Here is a 26588-nt window from a genome sequence, read left to right as displayed (position 1 = left end):
TGGTTAAGTTTCTTCACTTCTCTGATTTTTAATTTCTTTTTCTATAAAATTAATATAATGAATTATAGGATTTGGTGTATGAACTAAATGCTTAAATTAAATGAACTTTAAAAGTTTCACACCGAAAGGTTGCCAGTTTGATTCCCAGTCAGAGCACATGGCCAGGGCTCAATCCCTGGTAGGCAGCCATCGATGTTTCGTTCTCACATCAATGTTTCTTTCTTTCTCTCTCCCCCTCTCCCCCTCTCTCCCTCTCCCTCCTCCTTCTCTCCCTTCCTCCCTCTCTCTTCCCCTTTCTCTAAAAGCCAAGTTTAAAAATCTTAAAAAAAAGTTTAGCGCTCTGTCTACCATGTAAATATTCAATAAATATTAATAATTATTAAATAATATATTTGAAGAATTGTTCTTTTAATCTTTCATCCCCTCCTTCCCTATGTTTCTTTTTATTTTTTTCTATGTGTCTTTCACTCTTACTCTCTTAATATGCTAAAGATGTATTATTAACACTTTCAGTTAAATCCACAGGATTTATGTAGAATACTTACCTGCCGAACGTCTTGGTTTGTTATATCCTAGCCTGATGCTATAGCTATGCCCATATTCGGCTGCCTCCTCAAGTGGTAATCTGATTGACAGATTACTCTATTTAGCCTCAGAAAGATGAGTAAGGAAGTATCCCCTGTACGAGACAGAGAATTCTAGAGCCTTGGAAATCATCTGATCCAGGCTTTTCTTCTAAAAGAGTGCCTCATCTCATCTTCTGTGAAATGATAGTTGTCTGGTTTTCCTAGCTGGAAGCATGGAGAATGCTTATTCAGTTGCACATTCTTAGACTCCGCTTATTGAAGTTGCCTGAAGGAATTATAGCAGTCGTCATCTAGTCCTGTGTTCTTTTAACTGGAGTATTGAGGACCAGCTACCTCCCAGGTCCCATAGTAGGCCCGGGGATAGACAGCTCAGCGAAACAGTCTCCAACCCTGAAGGACTCCCAGTTCTCCTCTCAGCGAATGCTAGAAGGCCTTCTGTGACAAACGCCAACCTGGGAGCAGACATTTCCAAGTGATAATAAGCACGCTGTTTCACAGGACAAGTCACTCCCTTTTCACGTGGTTTGTAGAGTTGAAGGGGACCTAGGAGTTCATTCTGTCCAGTTGTTTCTGGACTCGGTTTTTCATGTGAAATCTTGCTCAGAACACCTGTCTGTGAAATGGATGCAATTAGCTGTGCTCCAGGTGTGGCCCTGCCCACTTGACTACCCACTCTCCTTCCTCAAGAGGCCCACACAGGTCCTAACAGGACCCTGGCCTAGTAATTTGGATCAACTCTAATTTATTTGAACTTGTTACTTCCTAATTATTCCAGGTTCCCCTAGAGCAGCAGCACAGTGTAAATCCACTTTGTCTCTCTCTTTTTAAAAAAATATATTGTTACTGATTTCAGAGAGGAAGAGAGCGGGAGAGAAAGAAACATCAGTGATGAGAGAGAATCATTGATTGGCTGCCTCCTGCATGCCCCCTACTGAGGATCGAGCCTACAACCCAGGCATGTGCCCTTGACTGGAATCGAACCCGGGACCCTTCAGTCCACAGGCTGACGTTCTATCCACTGAACCAAGCTGGCTAGGGCCACTTTGTCTCTTTTTATAAAACTCCTCCAGATGCTTGGATAGCCAGCATGCTCCCTCCTGCCTACACCTCTTCTCAGGCTAAATCAGCCTCACTGCCTGGCACCTTGCTGCAGGTGATTTTACAGTTTTACTCGGGGAATTCTTTAAGTGATGCTACTTCTTCTAGCTTGGACACTGGAGACAGATTTGCATTTTCGGAGAATTTTAAGTTAGTTTTTAATTCCCCTTCTCCGTCCATTATTTTTCACCCCCGCAGTCCAAATATTTCAGCCTCTTAGAGAAAGTTGTTTATTATCAAGGTCAAAAGAGAAAAAAAGAAGTGAAAGATCTGGCCTTCTTAATGCACACACAGCAGCTCTCTCCACAGCCATCCTGGTGTCTGCGAGCACGCCCGGCAGGGCAGGGCAGGGCAGGGCAGGCCTGAGCCGCACTCCCTTGTTCGCATGCCCTGTGCGGATCAGCTTTCACAGGCCCACAGTGATTTCCACCCGGAGGCGAGAGAGAGACGCGGACTCTCGTCGGCTGCCCCTCTGGCATGCACAAGCTGAGCAGCATATTCCTGCATTGCCCAGCATGCTTCCGCCTCATTCATACCAAAGGTGCTGCCTCTTGGGCGGGAACAAGTGATAGAGCCATTTTTGACATTAAAATAGAGTACTTCTGGAAAAGGTGATCATTTGGTTGATTCTGTTAGGTTTGTGAGCATTTTATTCCCTTGGTTTTCACTCTCTTCCCATGTTTTATGTAGAATGGTGCATTCAAATCTAGTTTGAATTTAATTTCATGAGCTATGTATGACACTTAGGAAGTAAGCGTTGATAATAAATATCGAGTTTTCTGCATTTTCTCGTATTTTCCATGCTGTGCAACATATGAAAGGGATCAGCTTTCATTCTTTTACATACTGGATATTATGTAGGGCAGACAAGGTGAAAGTTGTTTTCTTTAGGTATTGCTCCTGCAACCAGGATTCTTAACGTGGGGCCTGTAAACATGTAGACAATGTGGCACGCCTCCTGGGCTCCGTGAATAGCCTCAAGTGACCTTCCCATTTTTGTGTATAAATTCTTGTTTGCATTTTTCTGGAGATTTTTCAAGGCATCTGAAACCAAAAACATGGTTACAGATGACTAAATGTAAGTTTCAAGACCCTGCAATTACACTAGATATGTTTTCTAATCAGGACATATTATGGTGGTGTTGATTTATTTTGTATTTAAGGAAATTGTCATTAAAAATTTGTTTGTTTTGCTCTAGCTCAGTGGATAGAGCATCTGCCTATGGACTGAAGAGTCCCAGGTTCAATTCCCGTCAAGGGCATGTACCTTGGTTGCAGGCTCAATCCTCGGCCCTGATTGGGGCACGTGCAAAGGCAGCCAGCCAGCCAGTGTGTCTCTCTCTCATCAATGTTTCTCTTTCTCTGTTTCTCTCCCCCTTCCCCCCTTCTACTCTTTTTGAAAACCAATGGAAAAATATCCTTAGGTGAGGATTAACAAATATACATATATATATTTGTTTTAAACCAAGCTTTTAATTGAACGTCATTCTGCCTTGGTCTTTGAATCAGGAGCAACGTGGTGACCTTTTATGCATGAAATGCTGCACGAAAAACAAAAGGAAATGGAAGAGCGCCACCTAGCGGCCCTAACAAGTTTCACATATTTGGAATCAGGCCCAGGCCTTCTCCCTGCACAGGGGTCTTTAGCTTTAGTAACTTTCTAAATTAAGAACATTGTTTTCCTCAAGTAATTGCAGACCATAAAGGTGTGTGTTGGCGATATTTATAACCTATTTGGATGCTACAATTGTGGGGTCTATTCTTGCTACTTTGAAACATAATTTTAATAGAAGCTTAATGTTGGAGATAGCATTTCCTCTATTTCTTAGGACTATAGGAACTTCAGGCTTTAGAATCTACACTGCATTTGAATATAGTCTTAGTAACAAAGCAAGAACAAATTAATGCCTGCTAAAAATCATTTTAATATAGGAATTTTGCTTTGTTGTATTTTATAAGTTAGACTAAATTAAGAGCAATTTGCCTTAATTACTCTTTGTATTCCTTTCAACATGGTGATATAGAATAGTGTTTGCCAAATGTTGCAGAAATTGTGGGATTGCAGAGTTGAATTTACTCTGAAAAAATAGAGAAGCAGAATTTATATCCATGTAAAGACATCTAACAGGGAAGTCAAGAAGAGCTCTCAAGTCCCAGTTCTGCCATTATTTTGCAGTGTTGAGTTTGTTAACTTGTTTCTACTTTGTTTATAAATGGTACTGATAATAGTATCTAATTTAAAGTTGTTGTGAGATTAAATGAAATACATTTGGTAATCATAGTACCTTATATATAAAAAGTCTTTTAAAATTAGAAGTAGTTTATTGTTTAGTATCACTGGCCAGTTTTGTTTTCAGGACAGTTATAATGAAATAGAAACAGAAAAAAATTTAACCTATATTTTATAGACTTTTATAGTTAAAAAAGCATTTTCACAAGTACAATCTTGTTTGGTTAGAGTAAATAGTCAATATATGTTTATTTGTTAATATATTCAGTAGCTATGTATTCAGCTCCTGTAGGTGTAAATAACCATGTTTGATATTAGAGGTTTGGTACTGGAAACAGCAGTAGGAAAGACATGGGCCTTACATTGTGGTGGGAGAGTTAGATAATAGACAAGTAAATAAATAAATAAGATGATTTCACAAAGAAGTCATTAGTGTGAAGAAAACTAGTGTGACATAACAGATCAGTGATGGCGAACCTTTTGAGCTCGGCGTGTCAGCATTTTGAAAAACCCTAACTTAACTCGGGTGCCGTGTCACATATAGAAATTTTTTGATATTTGCAACCATAGTAAAACAAAGATTTATATTTTTGATATTTATTTTATATATTTAAATGCCATTTAACAAAGAAAAATCAACCAAAAAATGAGTTCACGTGTCACCTCTGACACGCGTGTCATAGGTTCGCCATCACTGTAATGGATAGTGACTGGAGGCCTAGTTTAGGTAGCCAGGGAAGAGCTTCTGAGCAAGTGACGTTTAAGCTGACATGTAAAGGTCAGAGGAGCAGCCATTGCAGCTAAGGGAAGCAGCAAGTGCAGAGGCCTTCAGTGGAGTATGTTAAGCATGCGCACAGACTAGGAAGCATGCCAGTGCAGCTGGACGGAGTTCTGTGCACCAGTGGGGAGATGGCAGGGGATGAAGTCAGAGACGGAGGCTCAAGACTGTAGGCCCAGGACTTTGTAGTTTATTCTGAGGGTTATGGGAAGAGTTTGGGGAATTGCAGGCAAGGTAATAATGTGCCCAGATTTATGTTTTAGAAATAGCCTCTTTGCTTCTTTATGGAGCAAGAATGGAAGCAGGAAAACCATCTAGGAAACTTTTGCAATAGTCTAAGTGAGAGATGATGGTGTCTTGGATGAAGATGTTGAAAGAGTGTTTCAGAAGTTTGGGTCCTGCCCACAGCTCTGTAGTAGAGAAGCAGTATGGTTTGAAATCTGACTTACCATGTGAGCCTGGACAAGTTTATTAACTTCTCTGTGCCAGATTTTTACCATCTCTGAAAAGAGAATGACTATAGTACCTTCCTCCTAGGATTGCTATCAGGATTAAATGAGAAAATCATAATTGTAAACTGCTCAGAAGTGTTAACACTGTTTTTATCATCATCACCATCACCACCTTTATCACAGGCACTACTCCCATATCGTCCTCAATACCCTCAACTTATAGGTGAGAAAACTTAGAGGATGGTTTTGAAATAAAAATATAAGCTTCTTGATTTTGAATCTATTATTCTTTCAGCAATATGTTATGTAGTCTGAGCTCCCAGAGTGAAATAACTATTGATTTGAATCTATAGCTCAGAGTCCAGTTGTATGCACCTGTGAATGTTTGAACACCATTGAGAAGATTACAAAGTTCTCAGAGAGTCCTGGTGTGTGCATCAGATGCGTGCCGCTCTCCCCCATACTTGAACCATTAGAAAGTTCAATTCCTGAGTTTGAAGAGAGGTTTGGTCTCCTAAAGTCAGGGCATGAGTGTGCACATAACAATACATGTAGGAGGAAAGAACTTACCATTCTGAGGACCTTATACTAGACTGAATCTCTTTTGAGGACATTCATCCCCTCATTAATTGTGTTAAATGGGGCCATACATAATATAAATAAATGAGATCTATGGATCATCCTGAGACTTTTTCTAATCAGACTTTTAGTGAGGGTATTAACCAGCCAACCAGATTTGAATTCCTCTTTTCTCCACCTCTTTCCATCTTTGCCAGTCCCTTCTGGAGTAAGCAATGACATAGGTAAGGATCAAGGAGCAAGAGAGACAAATGAGAAACAAGGAACTTGAAAATCTCCCTGCTCACCTTGCCTCGCTGGGGGCACCACTGGTACCTCCCTCGCGGAGTTAAACACAGGCTCTTTGTTGCAGAGTGTGAGCACTTGATCCGCCACATGCTGGTGTTGGACCCGAGTAAGCGCCTCTCAATGGAGCAGATATGCAAACACAAGTGGATGAAGTTAGGGGACAACGACCCCAACTTTGACAGGGTGAGTGAGCACCACTTGCCTTAGGGAACACTTCTCAGAACTACTGAAACCTCTTTTGCATGAGGTTGTAATTAGGCCAGGACATGAAAAGGCAGCCCTGGCACAAACTATTGGGTAGTACTCAAGCAAGGAGTGAAAGTGGGGATTTTAAACCAGCAGCTGATAGAGAACAGTGAGACCAGTTCTGTATTACTCACCCCCAAGTCACAGTCCCTTGGCTTTTGAGACAGTACAGCCCACAGTTCTGCAGCGTACCCACCATGGGGCGTCTCTTCCTCTTGCCTACTGTGCTAGTTCAGAGGCTCCTGTAGCATACCTTTATTTAAACCATTGTGGCCATCCCAGGTACCCCAGAGTTGCTCATGAAAATGAGGATCTTGTCTTCTCACAGCTACCCCGGGGCTTTATTGCTTGGGCTTTGTCTGAAGCCAAAAATATCCCAAGCTAGGGGCCTGGAACAGCTTGCTATGGGTGACATGCATATGTGATATGTCATCTTAGCATAGCTAATTTGGGGTGTGATGGCTTACCTTTTTTTTTAATGTTACAGTTAATAGCTGAATGCCGGCAGATAAAAGAAGAAAGACAGGTAGACGTTTTGAATGAGGATGTCCTGTTGGCCATGGAGGACATTGGACTGGACAGAGAGCGGACACTACAGGTATCTCTAAAGGAATGGAGAGCAAAGGGAGGTGTGGCCATACTCCCTCGGGTTGCCTTTTTAAATGTTTTCTCCTTCTTGGGAACTTGGGTCTTTTTTATTTAAATAATTTTTTAAATTTTTCAATTATAGTTGATATACATTATATTAGTTACAGGTGTACAGGATAGAGATAAGACTAATACCCGTCTGATACCATTACAATGTTGTTGACCATCTACCCTATGCTGTGCATCTCCATGACTATTTTATAACAACCAATTTGTACTTCGTAATCCCATCCTCTTCACCCGCCCCTCCCATCTGGTGACCAGCAGAAACGTGATCTTTTTGTTTCCTTCCCCTTCTTCCTCTGCCCCTCTCTGGCTCTTGGAACAGAGATGCTTTGGTCTGGTAATGTTACTAATGTTTGGTCATTGCCTGCTGTTTCACCAGGGTTTTTACTCTTTCCTTTCTCTCTTGGTAGTCATTAAGCACAGATGCCTATGATCACTATAGTGCAATCTACCATCTGCTGTGCGATCGACATAAGAGACATAAAACCCTGCATGTCGGAGGACCTCCAGGCATGCCCCGAGCCATGGCCTTTCAGGCACCAGTCAGTATCCAGGTGGGCAGTGATTCCTGTGACCTGATTCAGGACAAGTAACATTTGGGGACAGGGTGGAGGGTGGTTAGCCACTGCTCAGGAATTCTTAAGTCCAAAGATCAAGCAAAGATTGGAACCTTTCTTAGAGAGGATGGAAGGGTCTTTATGTACTCGAGGTAGACAACTGTAGTTGCAGGGTGTGGTTGTTTTGTTTTGTTTTTTTAAGAAGCAGCAAATCATTGAGACTGTTGTTTCTAAAAAAACAAAAAGCAAAAACAGAAACACACAACTCTCTTAATATAGCTTCTAAGGAACCAAAGACTCAGAGGTAGAAACATAGACTTTAGCAATCAAGAATGCTTTGAGCCCTGGCTGGGTGACTCAGTTGGTTGGAGTGTCATCCAAAAGGTTGTGAGTTCGATTCCCAGCCAGGGCACATACCTAGGTTTCGGGTTTGATCCCTGGTCTGGGGCGTGTATGGGCGGCAACCGATGGATGTTTCTCTCTCACATGTTTCTCTCTTTCTTCCTCTCTCCTTAAAATCAATAAAAACATATCCTCAGTTGAGGATTAAAAATAAAAAGAACACTTTGAAAGGCTATCATTTCCCTCTAGTGTTTATAGTATGTGTGTATCTGTATGTACTTCTCTCCAGGCGGAGCAGGCAGGTACCACTATGAACATCAGCGTTCCGCAGGTGCAGCTGATCAACCCAGAGAACCAGATTGTGGAGGCAAGTGGCGATCTCTGATCGTTGTCAGTTGAAATCTTTCCCATATTCTTGCTTCCTTGCCTTTTATTTCTAATTACTTCTCATGTCTAATTCAGTTGTGTTTTCCTTCACCTCAGCCGGATGGGACAGTGAACTTGGACAGTGATGAGGGTGAAGAGCCCTCCCCTGAAGCATTGGTTCGCTATTTGTCAATGAGGAGGCACACAGTGGGTGTGGCTGACCCCCGGTGAGTGTCTGAGCCCTAATTAACCTCGGGGCCAAAAAGTCCCACCTGACTGAGTTCCCACCAGTGCATTTTTCCTACTTCATTGTATCTCCCAGGTGAAAACTAATCTGGTGGCCAAGACCTGTTTGTAACCCAGCTCAGGGTCCCCGGTAGACCAGATTTGATTTGCTAAAAATATTACAGAGCTGCCCCTAGTGCAGTGGTTCTCAACCTTCTGGCCCTTTAAATACAGTTCCTCATGTTGTGACCCAACCATAAAGTTATTTTCGTTGCTACTTCATAACTGTCATGTTGCTGCTGTTACGAATCGTAATGTAAATATCTGATATGCAGGATGGTCTTAGGCGACCCCTGTGAAAGGGTTGTTCGACTGCCAAAGGGGTCGCGACCCACAGGTTGAGAACCGCTGCCCTAGTGGATGGTGGGCCAGTAGCCACCATCATGCCAATTAATCGCAACACTGTGGTGAAGAGTATGACAGTCTCTGTGCCCACAAAGGTTGAGGTCTTCTGATCTAAGTCACGTAAAAGTGCCTCTCAAAGTTCGTCTGACAGCTTCGAGAGATGGTCGCTACGTGTCCTAATGCAAGGCTCATCTTGGAAGTGAAGACAAAGGGTATGGTGTGATTTATCTGTGCTACAAATTAAATTAAGGAAACAAAAACCAAAAACCACACTGAATAAGTACCAGTTACCCAAAGTGTTTTCCCAAAATAGTCCTTCCATATGTCCCTGATGCCCTCCCACCTGGGAGATGTCCTAAAGGCTGGCTCTCTCCTTTTTTGTTCTACATTTGAAGACTCAACATTAAAAATACCCTTTCATCTTTTCTGGATATTCTCTCTACTGAGTAGAGAAGAGAAGGTTGTGTCAGAGAGTTCTCTTGAGAGTTCAACTAGGTGTAAAGCTAGTTGTTTTTTTTTTGTTTGTTTGTTTTGCTTTTTAAATACCTCTTTTCTCTGAGTGATTTCCAGAAAAAGATCCCCAGGCCTGCTGATCGGCTTGCTTTAGGTTTCTCATTCTGGGCCTACATTCACACAGGCAGCAGGGGAACAGTCTGGCTCCAAAGGCTGTGTCCGCAGTGTTGCCCTGCCAGTGGGAAGACCTGTTGGTTTACAGTGTGCTGTGAGTCCCACTGCAGGAGCCTCACAGCCTTGCACATCGCGGCGTGTCTGTGCTGCCGGCACTGACGGGAGGAATTGCCTTCTTTCCCTTGTGAATGAGTAGCTGTTCCAGGCAGCCAGGTTTTAGTGGGTGGCCTATGTCCTCCAGAAATGTGCTGTTCACCTCCAGACTGTGCAGGCCCGAGCTGGACCGGTGCCAGTATTTCCTCAGGGCTCAGAGCTGTTGGTTTCACATGAGTGGTCAATAAAGAATAGCAATCCCCAGTTCCAAACAGTAAAGTGGCAGGCAGCCAGGTTCCACACATTGGACTTCTACTTGCTTTGGGATCTTAGAAAGAAATACAAATTTGCAGGGAAAGTGGAAAAATATATAATAAATTATACTGAACTTATCCATTTCATCAGTTTGGGGATATAGAACTTTGAGTAAGAATATTAACCAGAAAAGATGGCAGCATAGGTAAACACCAGTATTCACCACCTCCCACAATCACATCAAAATTACAACTAAAAGACAACAGCCATCATTCAAACCAGCTGAATGGAAGTCCTACAACTAGAGAATAAAGAAGAAAGCACATCACGGCTGCTGGGAGGGGCAGAGGTGCTGGACGGGCTGTGGCCTTTTTTAATTGGGAGAGGTCTCCAAGGCCTCCTGTAAGAAGCATGGGGTCCCAGCCCCACACCAAACCCCCAACCCAGGGCTCCAGAGCTGGGCAGAGAAGTCCCCCTAACTTTGGGCTGTAAAAACCAGCCAGGATGGTGGTTGAGTAACATACAGGCTGCTGGAGACCCAGCAGTTCCTCTTAAAGAGCCTTTGTACTGACTTACAAGGTCCTGCTTCCTCTGAGCTCCAGCACCGGGTGGCAGCTTTGGGGGAATCCAGGGACATAGGAGGAATTGGACTCTCTGGTATTGGGTCAGGAACTTGCGGGAGGCTTTCTCCCAGACCAGTGTGTTCTCAGGGGTCATTGCTGCTATGCTGGGACCTCCCCCGTTACAGAGCTAATGAGCAGCCATATCTCAGTTTCCATCATCATGGCCAACACTGTTCACTCCACCCTGGTGATTCCTAAGACCCCGCCCCATCCAATTTGTAGCCCTACCCAAGCTTTTCAGCAGCTTTTCCATATGAATGGCCTGTCCTGGCTCAAACTTTGCTAAAATATTTCCCAAAAAAAGCAGCAGCTGGTGTCATTGTGCCCCATATTTATCAATAAGAGACCCAAGACTTGGCACTATCACCAGCTTGCCTTCCTTCACAGCTGGGCCTTACCTGGGCACTTCCAAACCCAATACAAATAGGAAAACTCTGCAGATCCCTCTGTAGCTCCTGCTGGGTGGCCCCAGGCAGTGGCTGACTTTGCACCTCCCGGGAGGCCCCAGAGCCAGTGCACCTCGTGGACAGCTTCAGACCATAGCGGATTACAACTCTACACATCCACAAGCCACACGCTCAAGGGGCAGACTCAGTGAGCACCAAGCCCCACTGAAGCAAGTCCTGCTCCACAGGGGTATCTCCTGCACAGCAGCTCTTCCACTTAGTCACAGCTGGTCCTCACAGCTGATTGGCCTGGAGGTCAATTCCTCTCAGTGCTCAACTACAACAAGACTGTGCACAGCCCACACAGAGGTGCACCTAGAGTGCCCAGCTCAGGTGACTGAGGAGACTGAGCCATTGGGCCCTAAAGAACACCTACTACACAAGGCCACTCTACCAATTCCAGGAGACATAGCAGCTCTACCTAATACAGTGGTTCTCAACCTTGGCTGCACATTAGAATCACCTGGGAATTTTTTTTTAAATCCTAATTTCTAGGCCTCATCCTCCGGAAATTCTGTTTCTTTGTTATGGGGTGGGGCCACAAATCTCAGAGGGAAGGGGTGAGGGGGGTGTGGGAAGAGGTTAATCGAAGATCTTATATGCATATGTGCATTACCTATGGACACAGACAGTAGGGTGGTGAAGGCCTGGGACAGGGCAGGAACCAGGTAGAAGGGGTTCAATGGGGGGATAAAAGAAAGGTATCTGTCATACTCTTAATAAAGATATTTTTAAAAACAAAAAACCTTTAAAAAAAGAATATTAACCAGACTTCTCTGTCATCCTGTTTCTTTTAGCATGGAAGTTATGGACGATCTGCAGAAGCTCCTACCTGGCTTTCCTGGAGTCAACCCGCAGGCTCCATTCCTTCAGGTGGCCCCTAACATGAACTTCATGCACAACCTGTTGCCCATGCAAAATTTGCAACCAACTGGGCAGCTTGAGTACAAGGTACCTGGATATGGGAGAGGGCTTGCCCAAATGAAACACATTTCCACTTCTTTAAGAGACTGAGAGACCTTCCAGGATTTAAGGGTGTCTTTGTAGAGAAGGAAAGCATTTGGGTGTGAGGGAAGATTTCTCTAGTGTCCATCACAACCAAGGGTCCTTAACGTCAGTGGATGAGAGCACTTCTTTTCCTCTCCTCCTCTCCCCCTGCCTCATCCACCTGTCCTTCCCACTCCACTCCCGACAGGAGCAGTCCCTGTTACAGCCGCCTCCCCTCCAGCTGCTAAATGGAATGGGTCCCCTTGGCCGAAGGGCTTCAGATGGAGGAGCCAACATCCAACTACATGCCCAGCAGCTGCTGAAGCGCCCACGGGGACCCTCCCCACTTGTCACCATGACACCAGTGAGTAGCAGCACAGAGCCCAGCTCACTCTCTCTGAGATTTTTGATAAAGAGGTTGTGAGCATAGGGTGGGAAAAAGAGGCTTTCCAACCTAAATGTCTGAATTTCCTCTTTCTCTAAACTTAGGGTGTTCAATGTAATCACATTTTCCTCAGGCTAGTAGAATTTTCCAGTCTTATTTTTTGGCTAACTTCTTTTCTTAACCAAATAATTTCTACACTGAAGCCTGCTCCCAGAGAGCCTCATCCTCACGGACCACTTACACCTAGTTAAGTGCGTCTGCCACCCCTCAGTTTGGAGGCGCCTTCCCACAGGTAACGCCTCTCGGCCAGAGGGCAGCACACGCTAAGTTTTCTCTGGAATAAATTGCTCGTTAGGTTGGTTTCCAATATTACCTTCTATGCACCATTTCTCCTTTGATTAGCACTGCCTTGCGTTTGGGGTTTAGCACTTGATTGGCTTTCCCAAGGTCTAGCCTAGTCAGTTGGCATCCCTCAGTCCCATCTCTTGTATATGATGGTTACATTAAAAGATTGTTACCCCCACCCTCGCCCTGGGTTGTTTATTTCCAGTTACTTTCCTCTCCTGGGTAAATTCATTCATTCATTTATTCATTCATTCATTCATTTGTTCATTCAATCTCATAGTACCATAAGATTGGATATTTATTATATCCATAACTATTTAAAATATTACCTTCTCTTTTTAAGATTTTTAAAATCTTGCTCAATTTCTGTACTTACCTTGTCATGGATTAGTCCCACAAGTTTGTGGCTTGGCACAGGTCTGGAAAAGGAAAGAATCATGTTTACAGTTCCTGGCCTCGCTGAACCACTGGAATAGTGCAAGGCCGCACGTGATTAAGGGCTGGGGTGAGTCCCAGGGACTGATAGGCGGCAGACGCATCGGAGAGAGCAGGGTCAGGGAGGCTGTGAGGGCCAGGCGGACAGCTTTGAGGGAGGTGGACAGACTTGCTCTGCCCATTGGAGCTGTTCTTGCAAAGATCAGTAACAAACTTTTGTTGGTAAATCCAGTGGACAGTTTTAACTTTTGTTCTTCTTGACCTCCCAACTGTGTTAGTCACTGTTGACCATTTTCTTTTTGAAACATTTTCTTTGGTTCTTTTCAGTTTTCCTTTGTGCTTGTTCCTTGAAATTTGTGAAACCCCGACTTTTATCTTAGGCTCTATTTCCATTTCTTTTTACATACCCTGTCTGGGTGGCCTTGTCCAGGTGCTTCTGCAGCCCCGCATGCTCTTGTGGATGCGTCTCCATAGATATACATGCCTGACTACTGCACATACTTAGTCGGTGTCCCACAGACACTCACGGTGTTAGTCCAGCATGTCCCCAAACGACCTTGGCCTGCCTATTAAACCTATGTCTTGTCCTGAGTGACCGGGAAAGCACTGTCATCTCCTGATTAGACAGGCCAGGAATGTGGGCTTTATCTTTAAGTCTTCCTCTCCCTCATTTCCCATATCAAATTATTCCCCAGTGCCTGTAAGGTAAATGCCTTATTTCTGTCCTTCCTTAAACCACTGTCATCCTTGGCCTAAATTAATACAGTGGCCTCCTAACTGGCTTGCCACCACCACTTTTCACTCTGCAGCTAACGTGCACGAGCTTTCTAAAATACAGATCTTAGAACATCATGTCCCTGCTTGAAATCCTTCAGTGGTTTACCATTGCACCTCCTCAAAATAAAGTTTTAATGTGGTATGCAACGCCAGGAATCCCTGGCCACGGTGCTCCTCTCCTGTACCCCCATAGCTGCCACCTTCCCAGTCCTGTTACTCCAGGCCTTACAAACTTGTAAGAAGGGACCTGGAAACCCTAGAAGCATTCAAACAATGGAATTACTCCAAAGATTTTTTGTTTTGGTTTATAATTATCCATTTCATAAAATGCTCCTAATTTAAGTATGATTTTTGCCCTAGTGCCTGAGGCCTGGTGACTATGTGAGCCCTGTGCATAGCTGTCAAGAATGCATGGTGTCCAGTCCATAGCAGTGGGGAGAGCCACGGGAATGCATGCTGTGGAGGCTCTCATTTCATGTACAGTGGTGGTGGGTCACAGCTACTTAAAGCGTGGAATCGCGGCCCTGGCCAAATCGCTCAGTTGGTGGGAGCGTCTTTCCGTGCACCAAAAGGTTACAGGTTCATTTCCCAGTCAGAGCGCATACCTAGGTTGTGAGTTTGATCCCTGTTGAGGCATGTATGGGAGGCAACTGATCAATCAATGTTTCTCTCTCTCTCAAATCAATAAGAACATATCCTTGGATGAAGATTTTTTTAAAGAAAGCATTGAATTGCAACTGCACAATTACATTATGTACTAAAATGTACTTTTAAAAAACCCTCATGCCTTTCTGGAGTTAAAGACACCTAAACTCTGGAAATAGCATGAATAGCACCCTAGGTCACCTCTTAGCCAGGCACACAGCTTCTGCTGTGTCCTCAGGTTCCCACGCACCCGCAGGCTTCCTCTTTTCTCTGAACCTCGGACCTCAAAGGCTTGTGACTCCTTCCCCCTTTCCTTGGCTCCTGTTCACTTGTCAGGTCTCAGGTGAATGTCACCTCCTCCAAGAGACCTTCCTCCGCTCCCAAGTGCCCCAGGGAGGACTTGGTCTTGCTGTTTTGAAATTGTCTGTGTACTTGTCTCTGTCCTGCATTAGACTGTAAAATGAGGGCCAGAACTACATTTTATCCTGGAACGTCATAGGTATTCTATTTGTTGGGTAAATAAATGAATGAATGAAGATGAATCAGAGGAAGAAATCCAAAGTAAAATCACCTGAACAAGGTAAAAATGGAAAAATAGAAAGGTATCTGAAAGTTGTGTGTAGCCCAGGGGTCCTATGAAACGTTGCGTGAGTAAGAAAACGAATGGAAGACCACTCCCTAGGCAGTTTCCAGAATGAGAGCTATTGCAGAAGCAGCAGAGCCTGAGCCTGTCCTTTCTGTCTCTGTCAGGCAGTGCCAGCAGTTACCCCTGTGGATGAGGAGAGCTCGGACGGGGAGCCAGATCAGGAAGCTGTGCAGAGGTAATGTGGCATCTGGCAGGCTCACCTGCAACCAGCGAAAGGTCGCCTCTGCCCAAGGAGGGTACAGTATAGCTTCAGCATTTGTGTGGTCTCTGCTCGAGCCAGGTGGCATGTTCCTCCCACCTAGAAGGAACAGAAGACTCCCCAGAAAATTTCATTTCTGTAAACGCCATTGGAAGTCCCGAGTGACAGCAAGAACCATAAGAACGCTTCTCTCCTCCCTCCGACCTTCCTTGTCACCCGCCTTCATATTGCAGCTCATAGTGTTCACAAGGCACTACGCCTGCTCCTATCTGCCCTGGACTGTTTACTGAACAGGAATTGGAGATTTGGGATGACAGTGATCCTAGCTAGGCTAGCCATGGACCTCTGGCCTGGACTCCTCCTTTCTGGGAGAATGAATACCTCTGGTACGGTTCGCTTGAAAAGAATATGCGGTTCGGGCCAGTGACAGATGCAAGCATCTATGGTTTGCAGAACCTTGTTGAGCGATGCCTAATCCACAGAAAACAGCAGTGACCATCAGGCACACTGTGCTGTTCATTTACCTCAGTTCCATTAGCCATGTCCCTCAGCTCCACCCATGCCCCCTTGTGGGAGTTGTCATTCTTATTTTCTGGGGAGTGGGGTTTGACCAGAATTCAGCATTTATTTTCCCAGAAATACAGGTGTTCCTCAAGATTATATGTTTTTCCCTTGAGGGAAGTTGAAATAAAATAGTTTTCATGGGCTCTTGGGGGAACTTTAGGTGTCTTTATCAAATGGATATTAAACCACTAATGGCTTACTCTTTTGCAAGCTTACATACCATTAATTATAGTCTGTTAACTGTTTTATCTTAAGTGGGCGAAGTAGTTAGGAATGAAACAAGAGCACTTTTTAAGAGCCTGATGGTTGCTGGCTCCTGAGAGTGCAGTTCTAACAGAAGCCGGTCCCTGTGGAGGGAGAGGAGAACGGGTGTTGGCAAGCGGGTCAGCGCCTCCCACAGCTTAGGCAGTAGAAGGACAGTTGTAACTTTTTTCCCCTCTTGATTTTGTTGTTTCTGTAGTTTGCTGATAACAGTATGTGAATTGTAAATGGGTCCTGCTGGTGTGGTAAGAGAACTAGGAAGCGTAACTGCCTGGCTGCTTTAATTAGATGGCAGTGTTTCATTTTATGTCTTCCTCTTGGACTCACTTCCTTCTGCCCTACCTTTTTTTCTTCTTTAGACCAACATTTAAAGGATAATATGCCCGTTTGTTTTGAGACAAAAAGGAATAATGCTTAACCAGATGAAGGGGACCAATATCTTCAGATTAAAGGCAGCAGCTCGTCAACTCTTCCGCTTTTGAAACTTCTGTTTTCTTATCTTGCATTTTCCCCATAAAATGAATTCTAAACATTTCTTGTGGTTTCACTTCTTGTCCTCTAGAGAGGTTGATTCCCAGGGAACAATATCAGTCTCTTCCCTGATGGCTGACATACAGTCTGGGGCCCGGGGAAGGGAGGTTTGAGTTTGCTCTCCCTGAATGGAAAGCTGTTTTCTGAGACTTGGAGTGAGGACCGGCTCAAAACCTGGGGACCAGGGGTCGGAGACATGGGGACCTTCTGAATATCTCCCTTGGCTCATCTCTAGGAACGGTCCTTAGTGCTTATTTTCTCTTATATTTTTTGAAACTTGGAGGGGAAAAGAAGAATAAAATTAATAAGTAGGGAAAAGATTCTTCTGTCGAGTGGAAGGAAAATCATTCTTCTCTGTAGCTGCCTCTGCTCTCCTCTTCCATGGCTGCTCGCAGGCCCCAGGTCTGCCACGCCAGCGGTCAGCAGCTTCTGCTGGCGGTGGACGTGCCTCACTCCTCCCGCAGGGATCTGTTCACCATGGAGCCCTTTCAGAGTTCCGGCACGATTCCACCCAGAGTGCTTTACATTAACTTCTAATGCTTCTTGCTGAGGAGTAGTCCTGGCTGTTTTTTTTTACTATGAAATGTGCTCCTGCTTGTTGCAGGTACTTGGCAAATAGGTCCAAAAGGCATACACTGGCCATGACCAACCCTACGGCCGAAATCCCACCGGACCTACAACGGCAGCTAGGACAGCAGCCTTTCCGTTCCCGGGTCTGGCCCCCTCACCTGGTACCTGATCAGCATCGGTGAGTAGCCACATGAGCTATGTGAGCTCCTTGAGGCTCATCGGACAGGCACCCTTCTGGCTAGTGTTGGTGACTGGCATCGAGGCTTTAAATAGCATCCTGAACTACGTCTTCTCAGCTCCGTGCACTAAGCAGTGCACAGAGCAACATAGGATTCTTCTTTCCCGTTGCCTCGTAGGCACGTGTATTGTCTGCATTGATTCTTGTGATTCTAAATGTTGACTCACAGATGAAATTGAACTTGAAACCTGCAAGAAGGTGAAGCTCTCAGAGGGCCACCTGGAAATGAGAGGATGTGTAGCCATATTAATAGGCTTGACCTTTAATAACACATTGCCCTCAAAAGAATGAGCATTTCTTACCGTGTTACCACTGAGCAGTGAGCCAGGATACAGAGGAGGACACGGCCCTTTGTGAGTGGTGGCGCAGGCACTGCATCCTCTTCAAGCAGTCATTCAGGCAGTATTCTGATGGCAGGTTCTTTACTGGGACTCTGTCACATGGATAGCTCATTCTCTTGAAAAAATAAAAAGAAACTTAACCATAGCTGGCCAAGAAAACCTGACAAAATTGAATCCAAGTAAGCCTGCAAGCAAGAGGAATGGCACTTGGCTAGATTAGGGTGATTGTCTTCTGTGAATACCTTGATGGCTAAAAACCTTAGCTGAGAACATACCGAAACTCATGGATCACACTCTCAAAGCCACCTTAAATTCCTAGAACTTATTTTATTATCATCTTTTTGAGAGGACAGTGAAAAGCATTCTTACTTGGGAAGGTTGAAAAGCAGTCAGATTTCAAGGAAATTAAGTTTATAACTGTGCTGCTATTACATCCTGCAACCAGTTCACACTGGCAAGCTTGACAGTGTTTTTATTGTGACTAGTTCCCCATTGGGCATTGGTGTAATCAGCAGAGACAGGTGAACTCTGAGCAGGATGAGACATGACTAGTGCCACGTTGGAACTCTGAAAGAAGGGAGATAAGCTTTTGCAAATGACCGCGGATAGCTTAGGAAAAAAAAATAGTCTGTTAGGAGTAGCAGGAATGATGATTCTCAAAAGAAACTCCTATGACACAGAAAGTATTTTCCGAAGGAAAATCTCTCAGGACCTACCTTGTACTTGAGTGATTGTTGGAGAGCTGCCTTTCCACCCCGTAAATTTCCTACGATTTCTTCGTGACCCTGAGCTCCACACTTACCTAACAGACCCTCCACCTGTGTTTCTCCTTGTTTCTGTGTTCCCCTCCTCCCTGCCTGACAGTGAATTCTGCAGCCTCGTCGGGGTCTGTTGTTTAGCTGAGCCCTTTGGCATCCTTGTTTACTTCAAAGTGCTCCTCTGGAGGTATTGTTATCAGAGAAACATGAAGATTGGCACGCCTACCTCGTCACCTTTACCACAGACTGGGTCCTGTTTGCTTTTGTTATAAAGGAGGACCACATAGGCCTTCCCTGCTGGGATCTGCCTGCCTGCTGTCAGGTTTCCTGTGGTCAGGCCAGTCTGAGGTGAAATGAATGCTTTATGAGTGGCAGATTGTGTGAGGTGGGACATTTATGCAAACTCAGCATGCCTTGATGGGGATACTGTGGAAATATGGCAACACAAGAGACTGAAATTAGTCTTCAGGGGGAAATGGGAACTTTTCAAGGGCATAAAACACTTAGAATGGGTGGCCTAGATAGTTATTGAATTTTGCTTATTCTTCTGGAGAAAATCACGAACAGCATCTTTTTCCTCTGGGGGATAATAGACGAAAAGCCACACTGAGACAAAAGAGGAGCCTGATCGACCTTTTTAACTTGAAAGTGTGTAATTTAGAATTTTTTAAGTTTCTGAGTGTAATTCTTTTTTAAAACCTGGCACAAGCTGGATTTCATGCAGCGGGTGAACCAGTCTGGTTTGGAAGTGTAGTGGGAACAGAGCCTCAGGGAAGCGGTGTGGGTTTGAATGGGATTCCTGATCAAAACAGCGCCGTTGGTCCTATTCGTGCTTCCAAGTGAGCAGCACAGCCAGACTGCTTCCCTGGCGCCTCTGCCGGGCTGACCCGCTGGTCGGCGTCCACAGCCTGCGCTTCTGGAAGAGCCAGGAGCCGCCTGGCCCTGGGAGGTGGCTTCGATGGCGAGAACGGGGGTTGTGCAGATGGACTGAATTGAAGAACACAGCTTTCTGAGTGAATCAGAAACGTGTCCATTGTCACTAATATTGAAAGCGTAAGAGAAACATTTTAGGAGGACGTAGTATTGGCTTGCTTTAACTCCAAACACCTGAAGTAGAAACAGAACTGGGAAGGATGGAGGGAATGCCCCTGAACACAGCTTTCAGGATCGCCGTTTCCGGAGTGCGTCTGCCCAAAGTGTTTGTCTCTGTGTTACTGAAACAAACATCCATGCGGCTCGTTTCATTAGCGCACTGCTGTGCAGGCTTCAGGCAGAGTCCGAAACAGAAGTCATCCCTAGAAGGGGGTCAAGGGCGTTCACCTGCTGCCGGAACTCTTGACCTCTCTGCACAGTCACGGGACTCCTCCCCCTCCCTGTGGCACTGCATTTGAACTTGCTTGTTAACCTGCTTCCTTAGCCTGGGTTCTGCTTCAGTCCAGAATGAGTACCTGGGCAGGTGGTGCCTCATTTCACCCCTCAGTTCACTGTGCTGCCATCCCTGCCCTGGACATGAACCCTGACCCTTCCGTGGCTGCTGGAATGCTGCTTGGGCAGTCTTTTATCTGCTTCCCCACAAACATCTCTTTCTGGTTCAGTAACAGGTACAGGTGTTAGCCTCTAGCCCTGGTGCTGTCTCAGGCATTCCTTATCCATAGCTGTTCTTCCTGTACGGTTCTGACTGTGCTCTGATCGGTCAGTGGATTTTGAAGGTAATCCACACGGGTGCTCTTTCCTTAGGAGGCGAGAGGTGCGGTTGCTCTGAGCAGTGCGTTTCACAGTAGCTAGCCTTGTTTGCGCTGGCCAGGCATGTACATCCTTCAGGGCCACATTCCTTAAAAATGTGCTGTCTCCATCTGGGGAGACATCAAACCCTGCCCCCAATTTTCTAGCACAGAACCTGTGGTTTCCAGGCCTGACCGTGGACCACAAAGCTGACTGTAGTTTCCTTCCTTACTGCTCAGGGGCAGCTTTGCACCACACAGGTTTCTAAAGGCACTAGATAGAGATGGGATGCTAAACCAGAAGAGTTCCTCGCAGCTTGGCCTTCGGGATCACTCGCAGCTCTTCTCTCTTTCCTGGCGTAGTGATAAGAACTGGGTGTGCTTGATCCCAGGATAGGGCCTCCCCTCTGGCAGTGACGCCAGCCTACGGTAAGTGGGAACGGAAGACGGACCTGGACCCTGGGAAAGGGAACAGGCTGGGGCCCACATGGCAACAGCGTCTTGGTGCTCGTCGTGGGAACACATCCCCAGGTGATTTGCTCAGAACCCAGGTCCTAGCCTTGACCTTCTCTTCCCCTGTATTCAGCTCTACCTACAAGGACTCCAACACCCTGCACCTCCCTACGGAGCGGTTCTCCCCTGTGCGCCGGTTCTCAGATGGGGCTGCCAGCATCCAGGCCTTTAAAGCCCACCTGGAAAAAATGGGCAACAACAGCAGCATCAAACAGTTGCAGCAGGTAATGGAGAGATGTGGACATCGCTGGAGAAGCATGGCAGCAGAGACCGCTTCTGCCCTCCTGTCAGCAGTGCTGCCATTGGCTAGGTCCAGGGCCATAGCCTCCTGCTCTTTGCTTGCTTGTTAGGTACAGCTTTCCCCAGCATCAGCCTCGCTTGCCCCATGAAGGGACTGTCTGCCCCTCCTGTCCTGCATTTCCCTGGAGAGGACTTTCTTCTGGGCTTGGGTTTCAGTGGGAAGCACCAGGGAAAGTTCTTGGGAGCAGCCCTGGCATTCCTCTTGGAATGGGCACTGGGTCTTGTGGGAGCTTGCTTGGCATGGCTGCCACCTGGCACAATCTCCAGTTGGTACAGAATGGTGCTCTCAGAGGAAGGAAGGCTTTCACAGGCCAGTTTCCTTTCTGCCTTCTCATGACCACACTTTGAGTGGCATGTTCTTTGTACACAGATTTCACACTGGACACTTCCACTTGTGCACAGCCCGTCCTTGGTGTCTGCATTGGTCCATGCAGAGCAGGGTGTGACTATATCCATATTGAGTACATAAATGCCTGTGGGACGGGGTGAGCGCTCAAGGGCACTGTTCTCGCCTGGCTCTTTCTGCTGTGAGACCTTTGGGCAGATGTGCACCTGCTCACGTCACTGCTGGGATGGGTCTGGCTACATCCCGCCCATATGAACTGCTTTCCCTTCAGGAGTGTGAGCAGCTGCGGAAGCTGTACGGGGGGCAGATCGATGAGAGAGCCCTGGAGAAGACCCAGCAGCAGCACATGCTGTACCAGCAGGAGCAGCACCACCAGATTCTCCAGCAGCAGATTCAAGTAGGCCTCCCTCCGCTCTCCCAGCGGGTTTGGACTGTGCTCTCAGGATGACTGGTTTGCCTGTGAATTTTGGAGGAGATCATGTAGGGCAAAATGGAGTTGAGTTCTGTTTATGGTTGGCATGTTTGGGTAAAGGTAATCAGACTTTTCCATGAGCCACAAAAGCCTACGTCTCAGGGACAGGTAGCTCTCCGTTTCCTTCCTGAGAATAGCTCACGTTCCTCTTTGGGCTCACAGTCCTTCTCCACCTTCCCGGTGTTTTAGGATTCCATCTGCCCTCCGCAGCCCTCCCCGCCCCTTCAGGCCGCATGTGAAAGCCAGCCAGCCCTCCTCACCCACCAGCTGCAGAGGTAAGGCATCCATCGCTTTGCTTCATGCCCAAGCCATTGTCTCTCTAGCCTGACTCATAGGGGAGATTCTGACTGACTTTAGCTTCCATCTTGGAAGAAACTATTTGAAGAGCAGAGAAGCCAGTTTAAATCCCAGCAGCCTTCCTGGCTTCCTGGCTTCCTGGCTTCCTGTTGCCACTTCACTATCTCAGCCACATGAACAAAGTCATATGACATCTAATACAGGAGCCAGACACAGGCCCACAGGCTCTGCCTCTTTGTCGGGAAAGTCCAGTAACATAATTCGTGGGTAGGTTGTAAGGAGGCTGTGGTGGGTGGATCTTGTATGTTTTTCTAGCCTGGAGGCTTATCAGCACTCAAAACATAGTTTCTGCTGAGGTGGCTCCTATGACTGAAGCTCACTTCAAGGTTCTGGTGGCACTTCAGGGATTTATTTACCTGTTTTTGTGGGTTTTTTTTAAGGTTAAGGATTCAGCCTTCAAGCCCACCCCCCAACCACCCCAACAACCACCTCTTCAGACAGCCCAGTAGCAGCCCTCCCCCGATGAGTGTGGGCCAGCCCCATGGTGAGTGCCGGCAGCCGGCCTGAGCCGGTGAGCCACATGTAGCAAATGGATCCCAGTGTGAATGCCACGCGCTGTTGACTTGAATGGCAGAATAGCAGCATTTAAGGTGTGGGCTCTGGAGCCAGCCTGCCTTGGTTTGAATCCTTAGTGGTGACACCTGAGTCAAGTCACTTAATTTCAGCTTGCCTCGGCTTTCACAAATGGAAAATAAAATTAGTATTTAATGAACCAACATATGCACTTGGAACAGCCTGGCACTACATAGCTCTCGGTAAGGATTAACTGTTCGTATTTTTAATATAACACCCTCCAACTCTACCAACTAAAAAGCTGCTGCCAGAGCCTTCCTTGTTGCCGGGCCTGTTGGTTTCTCCTCATATATGGGGACCCTCTTGTGGGTGTTTGATGGAGGTGAACACGAGTGCACCCCAACGAAAGGATCTTTGGAGACCAGCGCTGTGAGGAGTTAATATTCCAAACTGGCGATCTCTTCAGTAGTGCCACACAGTCTGGGTCCCCTGAAGAGTCTGAACTCTGTTCTTCGTACTCAGAGCAGGGTTCCCTGACCAGCTGCATTGGCAGGAAAGGCAGAATCCTGGGCCCCATCCCAGAGCTGCTAGACCAGCGTCTGCACTTTAGCAAGACCCCTGGGCCATTGGTGTGCACATTAGAATTTGAGAAACACTGCTCTAAACAGAGCTACCCAAAGAACAATCCATGAACCAACTGTCTTTTTTTTTAATATATTTTTATTGATTTCAGAGAGGAAGGTAGAGGAATTGAGAGAGAGAGATAGAAACATCCTTGACGAGAGAGAATCATTGATTGGCTGCCTCCTGTACACCCCACACTGGGGATCGAGCCTGCAACCCAGGCATGTGCCCTGACCGGGACTCAAACCCTGACCTCCTGGTTCATAAGTCAATGCTTAACCACTGAGCCACATTGGCCGGGTGATGGACCAAGTTTCAGGGCAACTTATTAAAAATACAGAGCCATGGGCCCCCTCTCTGACCTGCTGAATCAGGTTGCTGTGGGTGGGGCCCAGGAGTCTGAACAGATGAGCCTCGTGCACAGCGAAGTCTGAGGAGCAGAGCTGTGGGTGGCATTCGGTCATCTGCAGCCAGCAGGCCACCTGGGCGTTTGGTCACTGAGGCTTCTCTCTCTCTAGGTGCTGCATCTCCCGCTCAGTTCCAGGGCTTACCCTCCCGCAGTGCAGTCTTCCCACAGCAGCCTGAGAACTGCTCTCCTCCTCCCAGTGTGGCGCTCACCTGCCTGGGCATGCAGCAGCCCACCCAGCCTCAGCAGGTGACCATCCAAGTGCAGGAGCCTGGCAGCGGGCTCAGCAACATGACGGGGGCGGCTGCAGGCTCCGTGGGGCGGGGCACCTCCATCAGCCCCAGTGCCAGTCAGATCCAGATGCAGCACCGTGCCAACCTGCTGGCCACCTTCAGCTACGGGCATCGACCCTTGTCCAAGCAGCTGAGTGCTGACAGCGCAGAAGCCCACAGGTAAGGCTACCTAGGTCACCCAATGAGCCATCCAGGTAATCCAGGAGTGGGGAGGGAGGGAGCAGGGAGGAGTCTGGTGGTCGTGCTCCTTCCACTCCCTCTAAATCAAGGCGGTGGTTTTGGGATGAACTTGAAACCTATTTATTGACCAAATAGGGGCTCAAAATGCTAATGAGACTGTGGAGGAAAATGACAAAGCTATCTTACTGTTGTCTGCCAGGAAAAAAATGGCCTATTAGATAAAAGTGCCCGTTTCCCTTGTCTGTTCTCTGAGGGTTCCTTCCCTCTCCCTCTCCCATATTCTGAAAGATTGGCGCTTCTTAGGAGCTCCGGTGATGTAAGATAGTTGCTCCCTTCAGCCTAGAGCTGGGCTGTCACACACACACTGCCCCAAGTCTAGGGCGCCACTGGGTGAGTGATGCAGGGTGGTGCTGCACCCCCTTCCCTGTCACTCCGCAGTTCCCTGTCCGTGCACTCGCTCCTGACAGGCGCCGTTTTCCGTTCTCTGGGGAGTAGCGTGCTCTTGTTACATGGATGCCTGGTACTCACTTGCTTTTGTGTCTGCAGCTTGAACGTGAATCGGTTCTCCCCTGCTAACTACGACCAGGCGCATTTACACCCTCATCTGTTTGCGGACCAGTCCCGGGGTTCCCCCAGCAGCTACAGCCCTTCAGCAGGAGTGGGGTTCCCTCCAGCTCACGCCCTGAAAGTCCCTCCACTTGACCAATTCCCCACCTTCCCTCCCAGTGCACATCAGCAGCCACCTACCTATCCCACATCAGCACTACAGCAGGCCCTGCTGTCCCCCACGCCGCCAGACTACACGAGACACCAGCAGGTACCCCACATCCTCCAAGGACTGCTCTCCCCCCGGCATTCGCTCGCAGGCCACTCGGACATTCGGCTGCCCCCAGCAGAGTTTGCACAGCTCATTAAGAGGCAGCAGCAGCAGCGACAGCAGCAGCAGCAGGAGTATCAAGAACTGTTTAGGCATATGAACCAAGGGGATGTTGGGAGTCTGGCTCCCAATCTTGCAGGACAGAGTATGACAGAGCACCAGGCTTTACCATATCAAAATGCTGACTCATATCACCACCGCCACACCAGCCCCCAGCATCTTCTGCAGATCAGAGCTCAAGAATGTATCTCCCAGGTTTCCTCAAACAGCCCTCCCCAGGGCTACGCTCAGCAGCCGGCACTCCCGCATCCCGAGAGCATGGAGGAGGAGTGCTCCTGCGTGGCAGCCAAGGACGTCTTTCCAGACAGGCAGAGTTCAAGTGCATTGACCAAAGGTTGCCATGACAGCTCTCTCCTCTTGAGTACTGGTGGACCTGGGGACCCTGAGTCTTTACTAGGAACTGTGAGCCACGCACAGGAATTGGGGATACATCCATACCAACATCAGCCAACTGCTGCATTCAGTAGAAATAAGGTGACCAGCCGAGGTAAGAGTCCCTTCAAAGTAAAAGTTCTGGGCTAATCTGCCCCAATTCAATTAACTTAGTAATGTTATCTTTTTTCAGCTAGTACTCTGTTCCTAAGACAAAAAGAATTCCTGAGAAGACCTTCAGGACCTTTTGAGGGAGAAGCATGTAGGAAGTGGGTATTGGTGGGTAAGGAGTCATTTTCAAAATAAGACAGTGGTAGTATAGTCAATAAGATATATTGTCTATTTTCCATATTCATACCATGTTTTTTAGCTTTTAGAATTTCTTGACTTTCTTCCAACTAGTCAACTTTAACTTCTGCAATAGAAAAAGTCAGCCAGTGGTAAGAAATAGGATTCAGTATAAATAGCATTGGACCAGGAGTCAAAGCACCTCGGTTCTGGACTTGCCTCTGCCACGAAACCATGACCTTGTCCCTTACACCCTCACGTGGTTATCCTCCTCCCCGTGAGAAAGCGGCAGGAGGAGCGTGGTGCTTTGCAGAGTATTTGGGAAGATTAAAACATGCATATATGTGTGTGCATGCGTGTGCGTGCGTGTGCGGGGGGAGGCATTATTACTCTGATCATTTCATTAATAAATGCAGACTTTTACAGCATCTTAAGGGGCCATGTCATCTCATTTTGTCTCATTGTATAATGAATGCGTGCATTCATTTTTATTCTGAGGAAGATTAATATTACCATCAATTGCCATAACCGATTTGGCTCAGTGGATAGAGCGTCGGCCCTGTGGACTGAAAGGTCCCAGGTTCGGTTCCGGTCAAGAGCATGTACCTTGGTTGCGGGCACATCTCCAGTAGGGAGTGTGCAAGAGGCAGCTGATCGATGTTTCTCTCTCATCGATGTTTCTAGCTATCTCTCTCCCTTCCTCTCTGTAAAAAATCAATAAAAAAATATTTTA

The 26588-nt window shown here is 46.7% G+C and overlaps 1 protein-coding gene across 1 annotated transcript in view; it reads left to right on the top strand.

Annotated features, from left to right (window-relative positions):
- Window positions 1-26588, top strand: part of SIK3 (SIK family kinase 3) — a gene marked incomplete at its 5' end in the record, with an annotated part of 294724 nt that overhangs the window by 247924 nt on the left and 20212 nt on the right. Inside the window, 16 exons of the mRNA XM_081098532.1 lie at window positions 6077-6195; window positions 6746-6856; window positions 7323-7466; window positions 8101-8178; window positions 8295-8404; window positions 11649-11802; window positions 12047-12202; window positions 15176-15246; window positions 17231-17374; window positions 20841-20991; window positions 21685-21810; window positions 22075-22160; window positions 22623-22726; window positions 23898-24237; window positions 24805-25682; window positions 25761-25850. Of these exons, the coding sequence (XP_080954658.1) occupies window positions 6077-6195; window positions 6746-6856; window positions 7323-7466; window positions 8101-8178; window positions 8295-8404; window positions 11649-11802; window positions 12047-12202; window positions 15176-15246; window positions 17231-17374; window positions 20841-20991; window positions 21685-21810; window positions 22075-22160; window positions 22623-22726; window positions 23898-24237; window positions 24805-25682; window positions 25761-25850 (2862 nt within the window). The remainder of the gene's footprint in view (window positions 1-6076; window positions 6196-6745; window positions 6857-7322; window positions 7467-8100; window positions 8179-8294; window positions 8405-11648; window positions 11803-12046; window positions 12203-15175; window positions 15247-17230; window positions 17375-20840; window positions 20992-21684; window positions 21811-22074; window positions 22161-22622; window positions 22727-23897; window positions 24238-24804; window positions 25683-25760; window positions 25851-26588) is intronic.

Source organism: Myotis nattereri (assembly GCF_964212035.1).
Source record: "Myotis nattereri genome assembly, chromosome: 9".
NCBI lineage: Eukaryota > Metazoa > Chordata > Mammalia > Chiroptera > Vespertilionidae > Myotis > Myotis nattereri.
This window is presented reverse-complemented; position numbering and strand designations above follow the sequence as displayed.